Genomic DNA, 17,212 nt, shown 5'->3' with positions numbered 1-17,212 from the left:
GTTTTATATCGCAGAAATCCTCAGCATCGAGGCGGGCCATCCATTGCGTTAACGACTTCTAGTTGGCTATACTGGACTGAGCTATAATGAGCTAATTCATCAATCATTTGACCGGGCGTCTCAAGAACCAAGCAGGATTGGGTTTCTTGGTCGGGGGTCAGGATGCAACACATGGCTCCAGTCTAGGGGCAACAGTTATCTGGCTGTGGGGACAAAATCCCCGGCCGTCTCCTCACCGGGCCACAGGCCTAGTGACCATGCTTGAGCTCAGTAGCGCAACACAACTGACCACAAAATCGATCGATCGATTGTGACTGGACTGCCGGGCTGGTAGGTCGAGAGGATCGCCGTGCAACTGCCGCAAGGCTGCCCTTTCGAACCGACAGCAAACGGTGCGCACGACCTGCAGTCGGCCACTGGGGTGAGCAATTGACGTTTCATCGACGACTTGTCGGTCTGGGCGAGCGGACCAGAAACAAAGCGCGGGTGTTGGTTGGGGTATGGAAATTCCCGAAAACAGGAAGCGCATGTTTGTATTCTAGTTAGTGTCAACCTAGCCCCATGATTCCCGCAAGCGTGATACTAGTCCACAGCTATAGGGAAGTCGATGGATTTAAACTCAAAGTATGAACCTTCTGGCCAAACCATAAGAAAGCATCAGTCGAAGGAGAGGGAGGAGTGGGTGAAAATGCAAGGACAGCCACCAAGGGGTAGGACGGAAGTTGATCATACCACTTCAACTTGTGTGTGTGTGTGTGTGTGTGCTGAATATACTGGAGGTGCATCGACACAACAATTCCAATCTTGCAAGTTCCAAAAGAAACCAGTATGATTGCTGAACCGACTGGAATCACAGTGCCGTGCAGACAGTGGTCTTGTATGTGATAGGCGCAAGGCGCCGTGCTTGGAAGGTCAGCCACTGCCGCCGCTTCAGCATTTCGTGCCTGACTCGTGCACCACCAGCGCCAGGTTCAAAAGCCCAACAGCAATTAACACCGTCGGGTCCGCCGGGCCAAGATGCGCTGATCCAGATGCTGTTGTCCTGTGGAGTGTGGTCCATACCTCTAAATGGTCTCCCAAGACTTGGCAACGCAAAAAGGTGACTTCGTCAAGAGGCAAATTTTTCCGCCCTCAAACATTCAAGCATTCCTCGGCCAAGATTTCGGGCAGTCAGTCGCCAGCAAACAGCAACCAATATCAATCCAGATCCTTCCAGACAGAAAGCCTCAAGGACACCGCAAGTCCGCTGACTCACGATGCATGACAACCTTCTTTTCTGCACCGTCGACGTCAGATCCAGTGATGTTGGCGGTAGACCCTGGATCGGTGCTGTGTCCCTTGCCTGATCGCCATGCCTTATCACCTGAGCGCCCAGCAGCTTTGCGCCTTTCTGAATGATATTCGAAGTATGGAAACGGTCATCCGGCATATCGGAGGGTGCTTTTCCTCCTTTGAGTGGAGGATCGACTTGAGTTGACCATGGATCGGGCAAACCCCGTGGACAGACGATGGAGTCGTGTGAGATAAGATCTTCCAATCCGATTTTTCCATGTGCGGACCCGGGTGAATGGATCAATATCCACTCCCCGCATTTCAGGAATTTGGGGGGAGGGGAGCTGCGGGGAATTATCCGCAAGTCGTGTGTCGATCGCGGCCGCTTTCGATCGGGCTCGGCGAGTGGAAAGTTATCAGCCGGTGAACTAGGGTAGCATAGGGGAGATGGACGGTGGGTAGAATCGGGTGTGACACTGCACAAAAATGGTGAAGTTGGGTTACGAGGAGAAGGGCAAATTGAGAGGGGCTTCTCTTTCTTCTGGAGTAGCCTCGGCTGACTGCCTCGCGAACCATCTCGCACTTGATTTTGACAGCCAAGGTCGGAATTTGCGCTGCTTTCTTGCTCCCTGAGCGGCCCGGAGCGTGGGGCAGCACAGAAGTAGTTACTGTACTTACTTACCTCTCCACTTTCCTCTACTGGATGCTAATTGGAATCTCCACGGTATCGCTGTTATCATGCAAGCAAGCCCTCCAAGCCATTGACGGCCGCGAGTGCATCGGCATGGTGACTGCATTCCGTGCCCGAGCTGTATACCTTAGCCAGTATGCGCTGTATCGGATGGGAGAATCTGGAGGAGCGGCTGCGTGAGAGTCCTTGTCGTAGAGTATTCATGATAATGGTAATGATGATGAGGATGATTATGCTGATAATAACTGATGGAGGTGGTGGTGGTGATGATGATGATGATGATTACTGGGGCAATAATGGTTTGTTTGTTTAATCTCTCTTATCTCATCACGGGGCCTTTGAATTTTGTTTTCGTCTGCTTCTGTTTCCTTTTCTGTTGATTAAAAGTGATGGGTTGGCCAGCATCTACCTCAAAAGGCTCCTTAGGCTTGCAAAGAGCTGCTGCACGACATCATATATGGTGAACAAGATCAGTCGAGCCTCATAGCAGCTCATCCCAGAACCCGTATGTTGGGAATTCCTCGATCTGGATGCGGAGCGCCTCCTCTCTCTCCTCATCCGACTTTTGTTTGTGACGCAGGGCTTCAGAATGGCTCATCGGCCATGGCCCGGTTTCTTTCATGATCATATCGACCAGTTCTCGGGGAAGGGTCGAGAGCAGAGTCGGGTTCGCCAGTACATCGTCGCGCCACCACTCATGCTGCTGCGGGGGAACATTTCTCGTGGAGCAGATGCGATAGTGCGGGTCCACCAGCCACAGGACGACCCAGCGCTGGTGGCCGGGGCGATTGGGGTCGCGCAGGGAGAAGGGATGGCGTTTATATCGCAGGGTATTCGACCACAGGAGATAGCGGCCGGTGACCACAGCCACGGACCCCAGGGTTTGCAGCTTGTAAGTGCCTGGATCGACGCCGGCTGCTGGGGACGGCGGCAGACCGTAGAGCTTATAGATGCAATATGGATCCTCCTGGTGGCCTTGAATACTTAGGTGGTCGTTCTGCTGGTAGGAGATGCGAGACTCAGTGAGGTTCTCCGCGCTATAGCAATAGGCTGCGGTGGCGACGATGTGTTCGTTGAGCATACCATCCACGTGAAACTCGGCCTCCCCAGGATAACGAGGCGCATCGGGCGTCAGGTCGATGCTGAATACCCGCACAATGATCTGCAGTCCCTGGGCCCGGAACTGGTTCTCGAGCGACACCTGGTAGTATTCGTGATCGCGCGGCGGTTTAAACCATTTATCCTCAGATTCCCACGGACCGACAATTGGGTTCGCGGTTTTGCCCAGCTTCCAGTCTTCGTACGTAAAAGATATCCCTGGCTCAGGGTAGTGAAACCAGTTAAGTCGCCTCCATTTGGCCCGGATAATCCGCTCTACACTGGTGGGGGACGCCCACATTTCCGGCGTCATCAAGTCGAGCAGGTTTTCGGTCTGGGGGGGATCATCGGGCTCGGGTTCAAAGACTCGATATTTCGGGTCCTCGTCTGGATATTGCAGAAACTCCGTCACCCGAAGACAATATTGCTCCCATTCCTCTGGTGTCCAGGAGCGCTGGGTGATGTCTTCTCTCCATCCCCGCGGGAGCACTTCTTCCGGGGGCTCTTCATTCATCGGGGGCAGTTTCCGGTTCGTGACCCCATAAGTGTGGATACGTCGTGGCATGCGCCCGCGAACACCCTTTACAAGGATGTCGTTCCAAGGCCGAATAGCTAGGGAGATTAGTTTCTCAATCGCCGAATATGCCTGTATATTTGCTGGGTGGAGGTTATTAATATATGAGGTTATCCGGACTGCCGTCCCAGAGGAATTGGCAAACTCCACCTCGCACGGTAACCACTGAAAGCAAGACGAGAACTGTCGACGCCTCGAGCGCCCGTTAAGATAGTATGGCAGTTTGAATGCCGGAACAATCTCGCCCGGGGGATGATCCGGCACAGCATCCGTCTGCGCCACATTGGTGGCAGGGAGGGGATCCCAGATCGAGCCGTCAGTGGCCAGAGGAACCCGACCTCCACGGCTGAGAACCTTGGTCTGACCGTAAATCAGCATGTAGAGTGACGGGTCCACCAGATCGTGAGTCCCATCGCCCTGTGGCAGGTGCTGAAACGCGTCCTGGAGCTGCTGCCGCAGGGCCTCCGACACGACACGATCGGCCTTGCACACCCCCGAGTCGGCATTGAAGACCACCACATGGCCGGTCTCACGCAGCGATCTGGCCCTGTCTTGAAGCTCCGCCACGCACCAGAGCCAGGATCGGGTGGTGACGAGATCCATGTCCATATCCTGATCCGTTCGCGGATCAAGATGCGCGTACTCGGATGCCTGGGCGCGCCATTTTGCAAGCGTCGCGGGATCGAAGACCTCATGCTCCCAATTCTTAAGCTCCGTGATGCGCTCCATGAGCCGCAACATCTGGACTTCTGGGGCAGTGAGCCTGACAGGCCGCCTGCTGTGGTCCTCTTGGGTCCCGTGCGCAAAGCGTTCGTCGATGGCGAGCTCCATCTCTAGGAAGATGCTATGGAAGCCCGGGACTTGCAGGGGGCCCGAGCCACTGTTGTCGAAGGTGGGTGGCATTATTTGGTTATTCATGTCAGCGATGGGATTGTCACGGAATAAAGCAAGAAGCCGACGAGAGGGATAGTATGTGCCCATGGTTGTAGCCCGGAGGTCCAACGGCCAAATTAGGAGGAAAGTGGGTAGGCGGGAGGGGGGGGATCCATTCACTTAAATAGTGAGTTTGACAGGCAGCGACAGTCGAGCACTTGAGGCCACAGTCCGCTGCATCCGTATAATTGGAGCCGAATGCCAGAGCGGCACCACTGAAAATTGCGATTGTATCATGAGAGATATCGTCCAAGCAAGCTGTACGTGCGGCCGAAGTTGCAGCCAGAGCAAGCAGGCACAGGTAGGTAGGGTACTGTTAACAACATCCTGGGTATGTGATAGAAGACCCCTGAATCCGTCCGAAACCCACGATTTGAGGCATTTAAATACTCCTGTCCCTGTCAAAGATAGCTCCATTGATATTGCTGTCACGATGCACATATTAGGTGTAGTTTCCTGCCTACTGCTGCGACTACTGGGCCGCCATACCAGATTCAGCTAAACATTGACGCTTAGGCTCCCCGGCCAAATTGAAATCTCCCGCATGGTCTGCTTACTCTGTGTCAAGGTCTCCCTACGCCTTCGGGGGGGGGGGGCAGCGACTTATTGGCCTTGACGTCCCCTTCACCTCTCACCCAACCAACCAGCGTAAATATAATATAATCTCTGTACTAATACTACTACTACTACTACTACTACTACTACTACTACTACTACTACTACTACTACTACTACTACTACTACTAAGCCTATCAGCCAGCTAATGGAATAATAGAATAAACTTGGGTATTGTAAATGATTAATGAGTACTATTATTGATCAGGTTGTTTATCTTGTCACTTCACTAGCATTGTAGCATATACAACCACATGCTTTACTTGCTTGAGTGCAACTTGTCAAGACGCATCTCGCGTGTCTCGCGCGTGCTCTTCAGCCACTGCTCCACCCCATCAATCGCCTCTTGAGGGTTGTTCTTGTAGTTCAGAAGATATCCCTGAACCTCTGCAGCAGTAAACTCGCCAGAGGGAACTTGTTGTGCAAACTGTCGCGCCAAGTTCGAGATATCCCCCGGAGCAATCACACGAGGTGGCTTCCCATTCACAGGCTGTACCGCGTTTACCGCGTTGACCATGGGGTGCTTGGTCTTCTCAAGGCTCCGACCCGTCTCCGCAGAACGCAAATCACCCTCCAGCATGGAGTAGATGGACGCAAAGAGTTCCTCGACATCGTGGCTCTGCGCATACCCAAACCCGATGCTCATATCCACGCGTCCAGGACGGAGCAGCGCCGCATCCAGCTTCTCCGGATGATTGGTAGTCATGATAAGAATGCGACCCTCGCTGGCGGCCACACCGTCAATGACGTTGAGCAGCCCGGAGAGCGAGATCCCCTGCTTCTCCGGAGGGCCACCCCCCGCCGGGTCTCTCGGCGTCCGGGCAGAGGCAGCAGTGTCGGTGATGGTATCCTTGTCCTGGTCATCAGCCCCGCGTTTCTGCGTCATGCCCGCACAGTCGACATCCTCCAAGAGAACGATGCATCGCCGAGGCAGTCGGTGAAAGAGGCCCATGAGGTCGTCCTCGTCCAGACTTCTGGAGCTCAGATTCAACAGGTACAGCGGCACGCCCAGCACCCCGGCAGCGGCGAAGCTCAGGCTCGTCTTGCCCGTCCCCGGGGGCCCGTGCAGCAGATAGCCTCGTCGGTACGGGATCCCGCGGTTGGAGTACCATCTTCTGGTCCGCGGATGGAGGTATTCCTTGATGTCGTTGACAAACTCATCTTTCTGGGTCTGGTCCAGCACGACGGTGGAGAGCGCCCTTGGCGCACGCGCCATGCAACGGATCCAGTCGGTACGGCCGTTCGCCTTCTGACCACGGTAGATGACCGTGCTGTTCCCGTCGCGTGCAACATACGCCGCCTGCGCATCCGCGAGCAGCTGCTTGAGGAGCGTAGTGTCCCGTCCGAAGCACGAGATGATCAGGCGTTCCGAGTTGTCTTGCAGGTACAAGGAGGTGGTGGACCGGTCGCGAACGCGATTGAGAAAGATCAGGCGGTTCTTGTACCGGAAGCGATGAACTCCGTGCGCCGGGGTGAAGCGTAGGCGCTTTGTGCGGTCCCGGGTGATCATCTTGTTCCAGTACTCGTCAAAACTGCTCCTTGCGATTTCTTCCTCATCGATCTCCTCGTCCGATTCGTCGCCCGAGTCATCCGAGCTGTAGTAGTACCGATCGACGGAGAGCTGGGTGCTGGCATAGATGTGCTTGGCGTTCTGCATGCATCGGTGCCGCGAAATCCAGAACATGAGGTAAACGTAGACATCGTCGTAGATGCGGACCTCAGTTGAGGCCATGAAATGGCTCCGGAACAGGCTCTGAACATGGTGGGACATATGATCGGATGCAAAGTAGATACTAATGGCTGTGAATATGTACGGGACATAGAGAGAAAGATCGATATGGAGGTATGATAACAGGAGGCGCGAGATGAACGCGTACCCGGGGATGAGTCCCTCCAGGCTGGCGGTTTCGGAGGGATTGGGGATTGGAGTGGTCGAATTCATGGTGATGAGTGTAGGAGCCGCAGTTGATGACTCGTTGCAGAAACCAAGCATGCGCGAGAGGGATTCAGGGGGGATTTATAGGAACAAATTATAACATGTGTGTTACGATCGAATCGATCCTCAGGTCCAAAGCTGAACCAAGTACAGTACCTTGTATTCAAGCTTGACCGAGCCGCAGGCAGCAGGCAAAGCTGCGCTCAACGAGAGAGACAAAGGCCCGTGAAGCAGGTAACAAGAGAGAGAGAGACCTTGCTGAAAACAATTCACTCTTTATGGCTGTCTCTTGCTCTTATAGTCAGCTAGGCAGCATGGCAGTGTGTCAGGCTGCCACGAGCTAGGGGATGCCGACTGGTTCCAGACCACAGTGCTGCACCCTGGTTCATCGAATCAGTGTAACTCCAGCCGACAGGACATTGACTGGATGGACGGCAATGAGGCTTGAGTCACCGACAGTGGCGCCTCATAAGCTGCAGTGAGAGTGGAGGGAAAGGGTCGCCACAAAGAGACAAGAAGGAGGCTCAGCTCAGCCGCATTGTCTTGCACATGATGTCATCCTGCAGTCGGGATCCCATTTCGGGAAATCGTCAACATTTATTTCTAGGTGCATGTAGTATCAATTGTGGGTATCTCGAATTAATATATGCTGTATGTGGTACTGCCCCCAGAACATCCAACAAAACTGACTGAGAGGTCGGTATAGACGTAATGGAAAAAAAGGGAAAAGAATCATCATCTAGGACGACCCCGTCACAAAGTTATCTTTGACAGTGTCAAACACATCAGTCGCCCAGTCCTTGGCCTCTTCGATCTTCTCCCACAACGTTCCCCACCAGTTTGGACCCGTTTCGTCCTCGCTCTGTGAGCTAGTTTCCGGTGGCGTATCCACAGCCATGTCAGCCGAAGACGTGGGACTGGCAGAAGTCATGGATGAGGTCGTGGTTGGTGTCGTCGATGGCTTGATCGGTTCGACGACGGTGGTCGTGACTGATGGTGGATCAGAAGGATCCTCAAGGGTCGGTGAATCCTCGTCAGAATGTAGGCCCACTGGCTTCAGAGGGAGACGAAGAGTTCCATTGTTGGGGTGTGGCGTCACCCCAAGGGAGTCACAAATCAGGTTGTAGACATTGATGTTTTCTAAATGAGTCAGCTACCAGCGAAAGCGTGCGGAAGCGTTCGAGTACTTACGGAAAGCTTCCAATCGGCTATTAGGTTCATGGGGGAACGCAGGGCCTCGAGCTATAAAGATCGCCCGCATTAAGGGGTGCTCGTGGTCATACCCATGAATCCCCTTCGGGTGATAGACCTCTCCTTTCTCCAAGGCCTGCTGAGCATCGAAACCCGGCCGTTCGACAATTGCCCAACCTGCCTTGGGGATCACCCAAAGAGGTGCAATACGGTCGTTGTTCTGGAAATGGTATCGTTCGGGCATGTTCTCCCGCGTGTAAACCTCCAGCGCATGAGAGAAGTTGGATGCCACGCTCTCGAGCTGATTCTGAAGAACTGCAAGGTCTTCCGGCCGCTTGGGGCGAAGCCCACGCAAAGGCCAGCCATCAATGCGGGCGACCAAGCTTAGATCAATCAAGTCTTCCAGCTGCACCAATCGTTCGGTAGCAGTACTGGCCATTCCATGGTCAGAAACAATCACAACATTGACGATCTCAGTCAAGTTGCGATCTTGAAGGCCTGTAAGAAGACTAGCAAGCATGGAGTCAACCTTCGCTATGGTGCCTCGCGTCTCCGTGCTATTAGGCCCGTACAGATGCCCGTCGGCGTCGACATTGGGAACGTAAGCAGCAATGAACTGCGGGCGGGACGCTTGCGTCTGGTCCTCCACGCCAGGGAGGTCCAACAGGCCTAGGATGCGGTCGACCTTTCGCGAAAGTGCCTCGGAGCCATTATAGCGATCGAGAAAAGATGGCTCGACACCACCGATATGTGCCTCGGAACCTGGCCACATGTGGATGGCAGCCCTCACGCCCTGGTTTTCAGCCGTCATCCAGAGAGGCTCGGCATTCCACCATTTAGGCTGCATGCTGACGCTGGGATGGGTGTAGTAGAACTCATCCTCCATCTCAGGGTCCCAGAAAGTGTTTCCAACAATCCCATGACTCTCGGGATATAGACCCGTCACGAGGGTGAAGTGGTTCGGGAAGGTCACGCTAGGAAAGCTGGGCAGCATGTATTGCGGAGAGACACCGTTCGCGACCAAGGAGTTGAGGGCCGGGGTCAAGCCACGGTTCAAAAAGTCCGCTCGAAAGCCATCGAGAGAGATCAGGATTGTAGTCGGTGCAAATAGAGCGGTGCCGTTGGATAAGAAACGTTTCGAGGAATGTGAGGCTCGAAATCTCGTTGATGCCTTGTAGGCTCCTAATAGGAGTATGAAGAAGAGAACCAGGACGGTGGAGAATATCAACAGGAGGCGACGCCATGAAACACGCGGTGGCTGTTGCAATCAAGGTAAGTTAGTTAGCGACAATACAGATCATATGCAATTGCACTGGGTGGGCCTGTCGTGGCGGCATACTGGGACGGATGTGTAATCCTTGAGCCGACGGTCCAGATCCGACGAGGACGAACTCAAGAGAGAGCTCTCATCGTCCGGGTGGCCCTCTTCCATCTCGAACAGCATCTCGGCTGATTCCCGCGAGTTCCCCAGACGCCCTCTGCGTGCATCCTTCCTGGCTTGCCTCCTTTGTCGCCTGCGTTCCTGCTTCCCAATCCGGACACTGCTGCTATTGGGGCTAAAAATGCGGCGGAGGCCATGCGTCGGACCGCTTCTGGTCAACAGCTTTTCGGTCTCCTCTTCATCGTCTAGAACCGTGCGGTCGTGTTCTGCAAGTTCGAGAGTGGTTCGAGATCGGCGTAGGAATTCGTCGTCTTCGGAGTCAGAGTCCTGCTCTGAGGGGGAACGTAGCGACTCGGCATCCTCGTCGTAGCCGCCGGGGGAAAGAAGGGAAGCGTCGCGATTATTACGTCGTGAAAGCATGGGGGATAATAGCTGGCATGGGGCCGGATGCGAAGAAGATACGCGTTGACACAGGCGTGGGAAGCAGGGATGGACAGTTTGAAAAGAAGAAAGAGAACTGAATGAATGGTGATTAGTCGATTAGTCGATAAGTTGATTGATAGGGAGAGCGATTGGAGTTCGGGCGATCTCCGGGCCGGTGCCGAAAAGGGATCATCCCACGGTTCGTTCGCCCGCCCTTCAGCTTCAATGCTCGACTCTACCCCATACCCCATACTGTCTACTGGATCGTTGCCAATGAGATCTGGGACAAGCAGGTTGGAGCAGAAATGATGAAATCTTTCTTACAGCAGTACCATAATGGTCGTCAGCTCTCCATATCAGAGGGCAAATGCTGTCTTTCCGCAAATAACCATTCTCAAGCTTCACTCACTAGCAGTGACACAGCTTCTACACGCAGCCTAGCCTAGGATTTTGATACGGTTCATCGCACCCGAGTACTCTCTGAGCAATGCTCTCGAACATATGGCCCAGCTACACTGTACACGCGGCCAGCCGGACTCATTTGTCGAATGCTTAGGCGCTGGTTGAATGCGTACACAGCCGTGAACGCCACATAATCACTTGCGGAAGTATCGAAGAGCGCCTGAGAGCTGACTAACTATCCCAATCGTCCCCCAACCCCCCTTAGTACTAACCTTGAGAAGCTTACTTGCGGTTCTAAAAGTAGTCCAAGAATGGATCAGCATTCCAGTTTGCGCCCCTGTTTCCGGCAACTGGCTCCCACTTCGGCAAGTATAGGGCTGAGCGAAGATCCAAGTCACATGACCTCAGCTGTTCTCGACATGAAGGACTCCAGTCGAGAAGATCCACCACTGTGGACAAGCTATGGAACCTGATCCGGAGCAATCAGACGTCTCTGCATCGGACCCGTTGTCTGTTTTGCTTCTCCGAATGCAGTACCGTGTTGTGTCGAATCTGGCTTCGAACCATAGGCTTTCGTCCAGCTCTATACTCAAGGTCACTTCACTACTGAAGATGGATGTGTAGATTCAAACAAACAACCCCAAAACGAAAGCAACAACAGCCAGCCCAAAATCCAGAGGACTAACCTACCGGATTCGAACGACAGGGAAAAGCTATAAAGGTTCCTCCCCAACCCACCCCTCCCATCACACCTCCCTCATCGTTCATCGCCCATCCTCATCTTTGCTTCAAGCAAAACAGCCCCAATCCTACTCCCTGTCCCAGTCAAGCCACTGCTGTTTCTGGCCCCTCTCCCCTCTCCCCTCCCAAAGCAAAGAAAGCACACCACAATGCACATCTCCAACCATCTCGCAGCGGCCCTGGCCCTCGCAGCGGGCACCGCCCACGCGCGCCACGGCATCATCCACGCGCGCCAGAACGCCACGCAGCCCGAGACCACCATCACCACCCCAACCACCATCCCGGTCAGCATCCCCACCACGCCGGGCGGCGCCACCGAGCCCATCCCGGTGCCCGTGCAGACCGAGCAACAGCCCACCACGCAAGCGCCCGCCGTCGTCATCAGCACGGCCGAGACCCCCGCCGCGACGGAGGAACCCGCCGCCGTGACCGCATCGACCGTCCCCGCGGTCGTCGTGGTGCCCCCGTTCCCCATCCCCGCCAACGCCAGCGTGCCGGCCAGCGTGCCGGCCAGCGTGCCCGTCATCCCCTTGACCACGGCGCCGCCGGCGATCGTGACCCCGTCCATCGTCCCCGTGACGACGCCCAGCGCCGGGTTCACCAACACCACGAGCCCGAAGGCCACGCACTCGGCGACGAGCTCCGGCTCGAACGGCGGGAGCGGTAATGGCGGCAGCGGCGGCGGCAGCGGCGGCGAGGGCGGTGGTGCCGCGCCGGCCGCCCCCAGCGCAACGAATGGTCTGACCACGAGCGGGAGCACCAAGATGGTCGCCTCGGCGCTGTCGCTGGTCGGGGGCATTGTGGTCGGGGTGCTGGTGCTGGCTTAGGCTTAGTCTGGAAGTCCCCGGGGACGGCCTGGGGTCGAGGACAGGCCGGATTGTCCGAGACCATTCACTCATTGCTGCATAGACCTGTTTGCGGGGGTAACGGTGCTTGCCTCAGTTGGCAATTGTGTCTTTTGTGAGAGGATTTTTTGTCTGTGTTTTCTTGGCTCATCTGCTTTGTTTGGATTTGTTTGCTTTGCCTTTTTGATTGCACTTTGAGGGCCTTGCATATGTATCGACCTATTGAGCAGGTAATCATTCTCTTTTGGGAATCGGGAATGTGAGAAAAAGAACAACAAAATCAAAGAAGGAATTAATCGGGGAAACAGGAGGAATGGGCGTTTTGGAGGGACAGTCTCTACAATAATTCCATCAGTTCATATACACACAAAACCGAATCCCGATTCTGCATTATTAAACCGCATCCAGGAAGTCTCGAGGGAGAAATATGATTGTAGTTCATTTTAGTCTTCTAGTAGAGTCATCTCATTATGAAACCAAGTGGTCATAGATACAGTATGCAGCCGAGTAGGGTTTTGTCTACCTCCCATATCATCCCATTCAAGATGTTGAAAGCCAATTCACCCACTGGCACGAACACCCTCCCGTACCGCCATCAACCCCGCCATACACCGAGCTCGTCTCATTGGCCGAAGACGAGGACGAATTACTCGCAAAGTCAAAGATTCCCGGCGCTGGATTTACCAATTGGCCACCATAACTCCGGTCTTCAACCTGCAATTTCACGAGCGTGGAATTCATCTTCTCGTCCGCCTCCATCGCGTAGCAATACACCATCTTCTTCTTCGCGTCGCCACCGTGCCGGTCCAGGGTGATGGTGACGGGGTAAGGGAAGGAACCGGGTCGGGTGAAGTCCGTTGCGGACGAGGAGGAGGTAGAGGTGGATGAAGCGCTCGAGGCGGAGGAAGTCGGAGTGGCGGACGCGGACGCGGACGCTGATGACGCCTGCAACAATGTATCCGTTGATCGAGTCCAGATCTGCACAAGGAAGCGCGTTTGCGCCCAGGTGCAGCGCACGCGGGCTTCCTCCTCGGTTGAGCCGCCGTCACTGTCGTTTGCGTCGTCGTCTATACCACTTCCATTCAGAGGAGCGAGTGAAGACAGGAAGATAGAGCGATCGAAGTAGGTGTAGAATCCATAGTGTTCCGTGGCTTGTCCACGGTTGTAGAGGCGAATGGGTTGCGATTCCGAGAGGGGGTAGAGCTCGGCGGCCGCGGCGGTGCCGTCGGAGTTCAGGTCGGGTGAGGGAATAAGGGAGTCGAGGTCGGGAAAAGCGTCATCTCTCTTGCGGGCGAGTCGTCGACGGGTGGATGAAGAGGAAGATGTCGAGGCGGCTGAAAGAAAGCTCATGAAGAATGGGGTCTCTTCGCCGGCGTAGGGGGCGCTGTTTTTGTCCGTGGTGTTCCCGAGAAAGGCTTGGTCCTTCATGCTTGGTGGGGATGGTGAGGGATCCGTACCAGAGGAGCGGCCAGAGAATAATGATCGCGAGGCAATCGTCGTGCTGTTTGGATAGGTTCCGTTGCGGAAATCGATCTCGACGCGGAAGTTGGGCTCATCGGCTGTGTACGGCTTGTTATCGGACTGCTGCTCCTTTGGAAGGGCACAACTCCAGAGTGAAGATGGGGCAATGCAGCCGGGGACTCGTTTGTAAAGATTCGGTCCAGCGATTGTCGCAATGCCAGTTGGCATAGGGGGATAGCCGGTGAGGTTCAGCCATTGGGATTGCACCGGCGTTGCATTTCCCTTCCTGGTCAGTGTCAAGGCAAGAATGAGAGCGAGCAAGACGATTATGAGGAACGAAGTGCAGATCGCCAAATACCACCGACGCTTCACTCTCCCTTCTCGTCCCGACCTGCTAAAACAGCCTTTCTTGCTAACCGGGCCTCTGCCACGCCAGCATCCACCTAATTTCCGGCCAACAGCGTCTTCCTTCTCTAGCCTTCGTCGTTTCGTTTCAATCTTCTGTCTTTCCGTAGTTGAGTCCACCTCCTCCCGTGTGAGCGGGTGTGGATCTATGCGTGGGGGCAGAATGCTAGAGCTGTGGTGGTAAGAGGTATAGGCAGGTGCCGGTGTGTTCTGCACATCGCTCAAGGGTATTGATCCTCTTTCTGTCACTCGTTGAAAAGCGGGCGACACAGGCTCCGGAGGCTGCGGCTGTGGAGCAGGATTGGATGCAGGGTGTACAATGTACTGCGAATAGCTTCGTTCCGGCGGAGCTATAAGAACGGCGGAAGGGACAACGGCGGGATGGTTGTAAAAGTTCTGCACTATCGGTGGTGCCGTATTCGTTGGTTGGGGAATTGGCTGCGAGACTACCACAGGAGCTGGCGGGCTGACTGGTTGTGCTGGTTGGATTATTGGCTGAATAATTGGCTGGTAGAAAGGGTAAGGGGCTTGCTTCTCAACATGGCTCTCAGCGATGGCCGCCGGTGCTGCGCTTGACCCTTCTTGAGGTTCCGGCGTAGATGAAACTTCTTCAGCGGTTTCCTTCGGGCTCTGTGTTTGAGGTTGCTGCTTTAGAGATCGGATACTCGGAGAGCGCTCACTAGGTGGGTGCTGACTTGGTGTATCCTTGCTTGGTGCGTCCTTGCTTAAAGGATGCTCGCTGGAAGGATATTCACTTTGAGGATACCCAGTCAACGTAGGACCGCTTAGGATGCTGTGTTCATCGGAATCACGGAAAGGGTTCTGTCTGCTTTTAGCCACAGTGGAAATCCCATCAACGGAACGCAGACCAGTGTCCGCATCGGAGTGTCGAGATGGATGTTTCTTCTCAGTCCCAGGCATATCATCGACGTCAATGAGAAGCTCTTTCTCGTGAGTGGCCATCGCAGGCGCTTCAGCCATCATTGCCGCAACCTTATCCTTTGGGGTGATCGAACAGATATGATTAACGCACTCGAAATAAGGTCGCCCGCTAAACAGTTCGTGGGCACATGCCTGATAATACTCGGCAGCAGAGCCCTGAATTGGCTCTCCAGGAAACACAAAGGATGGCATATTTCGCTCAGCTTCATCCGAACTAGGATTTGATGGACTGGAGTTGGCCTTATCTAGTGGATGTGTGACGGCATCCGGGGTGTCGGGCGAAAAGTATGAGACTTCCTTCTCCCACCACTCGTCCGTCAGTCTAGAGGAGTGGGTTGCGATGCTGGGCACAGGAGGCCTTCCGGCAGTGATTGGCGTCTTGGGAAAGAGAGGTGACATGAGATACGTCCACCAGCCTTGCGACTGCCGGGTAGCTTCGGTATTGATGCTTAGTCGATCCGGAATCTTCCTCACCTTCTCAGTTGAGAACGAGCTTGGTCGCCCTGTGAGCTTGGGACTATCTTCCTCAAAGATAGTTCCGGTTGAAAAAGCACGCTGTTTTCTTGATGACATTACAGATTTCATAGAAGGGGAATCAGGGCTGGCCTTCTCATTATCCGCACGGACATGAAAGGCTGGGATAGCCGGCACTGGCGGTATATCATGATCGTCATAATCGGGGTATGGCGTAGGTTGAGAGTAGATGCTGGATGTCGCTCTGGGACGGGGATGAGCCGGCTCGAATCCGTCCCAAAATGTATCTTCCTTGGCAGGAGTCACAATAATTGAAGGTGTAAGTGGAGTATGTGAGAACCGCATCCTATCTCTTTCCCTTGACCTTCCCTCAGGCGAGTCCTTCGATCCAAGAAATGGCATTCGAAGCCCGATCATGATATGTCTATCAGAAGGCGACAGCTCGTGCTTGCCTATCGTCTTCTGCTCGGCAACCCCGAAAGACTGTGGTGCACCTGACTCTACAGTCCCCGAGGTATTGTTCGTAGCTCTTTCTTGCTCTCGCACCTGCGAGAGGGCTTTGAGGTCGTTCAAATCGACGAAGACTGGTGCTGGCACCTCGTGCTGCACAGTCGTACTTGGTTTGGAGAAATCTGTGACCAAGTTCAATCCGCGACTTCTGCTTGAGCTCTGCTCAGCTCCTTGCTCCATATGCACTACTCCTTGTACGATATCACCTGCACCAGAGAGGCGGCCGGTATGACCCTGTCCTTGAATCTGATCATCAAAGGTGGCCTTGCGAATGAAAGGATTCTTGCTGATCGTTTTGCTCAGAAGAGCGAAAGGGCGATTCCGCCACAATTCGTGGTCGTCCGGCGATGATGGGATGGGGCTGGGAACCTCTTCTGTAATTGGTGATGAGAGAGGAAAGCTTGGAGCAGTAGGAATAAGCAGTCCAGCCAGTGGCTTCTGATTCCGAGAAGCCATGGCACCGGACTGCGTATGGTAATGGCCCGCAAAGTTGACTCGTAGGCCCAGCTAATTTGCAAAGTATGTAGGGATACTAAACTGTAGATGATGCAAGTTCTGACCACTCAGTAGTTGCAGACAAGGCAAGGACCTCTAATTAATATGAAGGAGCTGTATCTGTTCAATTGGCAGAGGTGTTCTCCTTTGGTTCTTTGACACGGGGGAAAGGCTTTTCTGAAAGAAGAACAAAGGGTAGAGTCGATTGTCTTCAGAGGTCAGCGAGTCAGAAGCAACAATGAAATAATGTCGACAATAGCATTAACACAAGCAAAGAAATCTTCCACAATTACCGTGACTCAAAGAATGTGAATGATCAATTGCCAAGAGAGCAAAACAGGTGTGCGAGACAAGCTCCAACAACGAATTCATAAAATCATGAAAGGCACATCAAGCCAGCCAGTCTGTACAAGGATGAAGGCCAGAAGAAATCAACAGATGCGCTCAGAAATGTACGACAGTGGGAAAAGCTTCGTCACCTCAGGTGATCGATGGAGGGAGGAGAAAGCTTCCTCCGAAGAGCTATCCTTGATCTAAACAGCTTGTTTCGCATTGTTCCGGCCAGAGCCTGTGCAGAATCGCGAGTCGACCAGTATCCATGGTTTTCGGCGACATCTGCTGCAGATAGATCAGTTCGTACGAAGCGCTGACTGGGTGAAAAGAATAGAAAGAGGCAAATGGACTCTGCAGGACGGAGAGTAATCTGCAGAAGTGATCTGAGGATTGGCTGTGGACGAAGCGTGATGGGTGATGCAGTGCAGTGGGCAAGTTGTATAGCCGCCGATGCACGACACCCGCCCGAGCGCTAACTCCCTTAGTCGAT

General features: G+C 54.1%; 6 protein-coding genes across 6 annotated transcripts; all 6 read right to left on the bottom strand.

Moving 5' to 3' along the window:
- Positions 1 to 1,512: 1,512 nt before the first annotated feature.
- Positions 1,513 to 1,951, bottom strand: BO86DRAFT_90569 (uncharacterized protein). The gene has a single exon (XM_025677780.1). It carries the CDS (start codon positions 1,846 to 1,848, stop codon positions 1,627 to 1,629), a length of 222 nt encoding a protein of 73 aa, XP_025527787.1. The 5' UTR covers positions 1,849 to 1,951; the 3' UTR covers positions 1,513 to 1,626.
- A 409-nt stretch (positions 1,952 to 2,360) lies between these two features.
- BO86DRAFT_429897 (DUF4246 domain-containing protein) lies at positions 2,361 to 4,875 on the bottom strand. Its single transcript, XM_025675658.1, has 2 exons — positions 4,689 to 4,875; positions 2,361 to 4,515 (listed from the first exon to the last, which is right to left on the bottom strand). Exon 2 carries the CDS (start codon positions 4,464 to 4,466, stop codon positions 2,445 to 2,447), a length of 2,022 nt encoding a protein of 673 aa, XP_025527786.1. The 5' UTR covers positions 4,467 to 4,515; positions 4,689 to 4,875; the 3' UTR covers positions 2,361 to 2,444.
- A 477-nt stretch (positions 4,876 to 5,352) lies between these two features.
- On the bottom strand, positions 5,353 to 7,609 carry BO86DRAFT_389185 (BCS1 and AAA domain-containing protein). The gene has a single exon (XM_025672062.1). The coding sequence runs from the start codon at positions 7,123 to 7,125 to the stop codon at positions 5,443 to 5,445; it is 1,683 nt and encodes a 560-aa protein (XP_025527785.1). The 5' UTR covers positions 7,126 to 7,609; the 3' UTR covers positions 5,353 to 5,442.
- Positions 7,610 to 7,715: 106 nt separating this feature from the next.
- BO86DRAFT_389184 (alkaline phosphatase family protein) lies at positions 7,716 to 10,212 on the bottom strand. Its single transcript, XM_025672061.1, has 3 exons — positions 9,650 to 10,212; positions 8,311 to 9,568; positions 7,716 to 8,259 (listed from the first exon to the last, which is right to left on the bottom strand). The coding sequence occupies exons 1-3, from the start codon at positions 10,109 to 10,111 to the stop codon at positions 7,859 to 7,861; spliced, it is 2,121 nt and encodes a 706-aa protein (XP_025527784.1). The 5' UTR covers positions 10,112 to 10,212; the 3' UTR covers positions 7,716 to 7,858.
- A 919-nt stretch (positions 10,213 to 11,131) lies between these two features.
- BO86DRAFT_429892 (uncharacterized protein) lies at positions 11,132 to 12,484 on the bottom strand. Its single transcript, XM_025675657.1, has one exon. The coding sequence runs from the start codon at positions 12,154 to 12,156 to the stop codon at positions 11,326 to 11,328; it is 831 nt and encodes a 276-aa protein (XP_025527783.1). The 5' UTR covers positions 12,157 to 12,484; the 3' UTR covers positions 11,132 to 11,325.
- Positions 12,485 to 12,528: 44 nt separating this feature from the next.
- BO86DRAFT_90536 (uncharacterized protein) lies at positions 12,529 to 16,607 on the bottom strand. The gene has a single exon (XM_025677779.1). The coding sequence runs from the start codon at positions 16,348 to 16,350 to the stop codon at positions 12,643 to 12,645; it is 3,708 nt and encodes a 1,235-aa protein (XP_025527782.1). The 5' UTR covers positions 16,351 to 16,607; the 3' UTR covers positions 12,529 to 12,642.
- Positions 16,608 to 17,212: the final 605 nt, after the last annotated feature.

Source organism: Aspergillus japonicus (genome assembly GCF_003184785.1).
Source record: "Aspergillus japonicus CBS 114.51 unplaced genomic scaffold BO86scaffold_23, whole genome shotgun sequence".
Lineage (NCBI taxonomy): Eukaryota > Fungi > Ascomycota > Eurotiomycetes > Eurotiales > Aspergillaceae > Aspergillus > Aspergillus japonicus.
The sequence above is the reverse complement of the archived record's forward strand: the minus strand, read 5'-3'. Positions and strand labels throughout refer to the sequence as shown.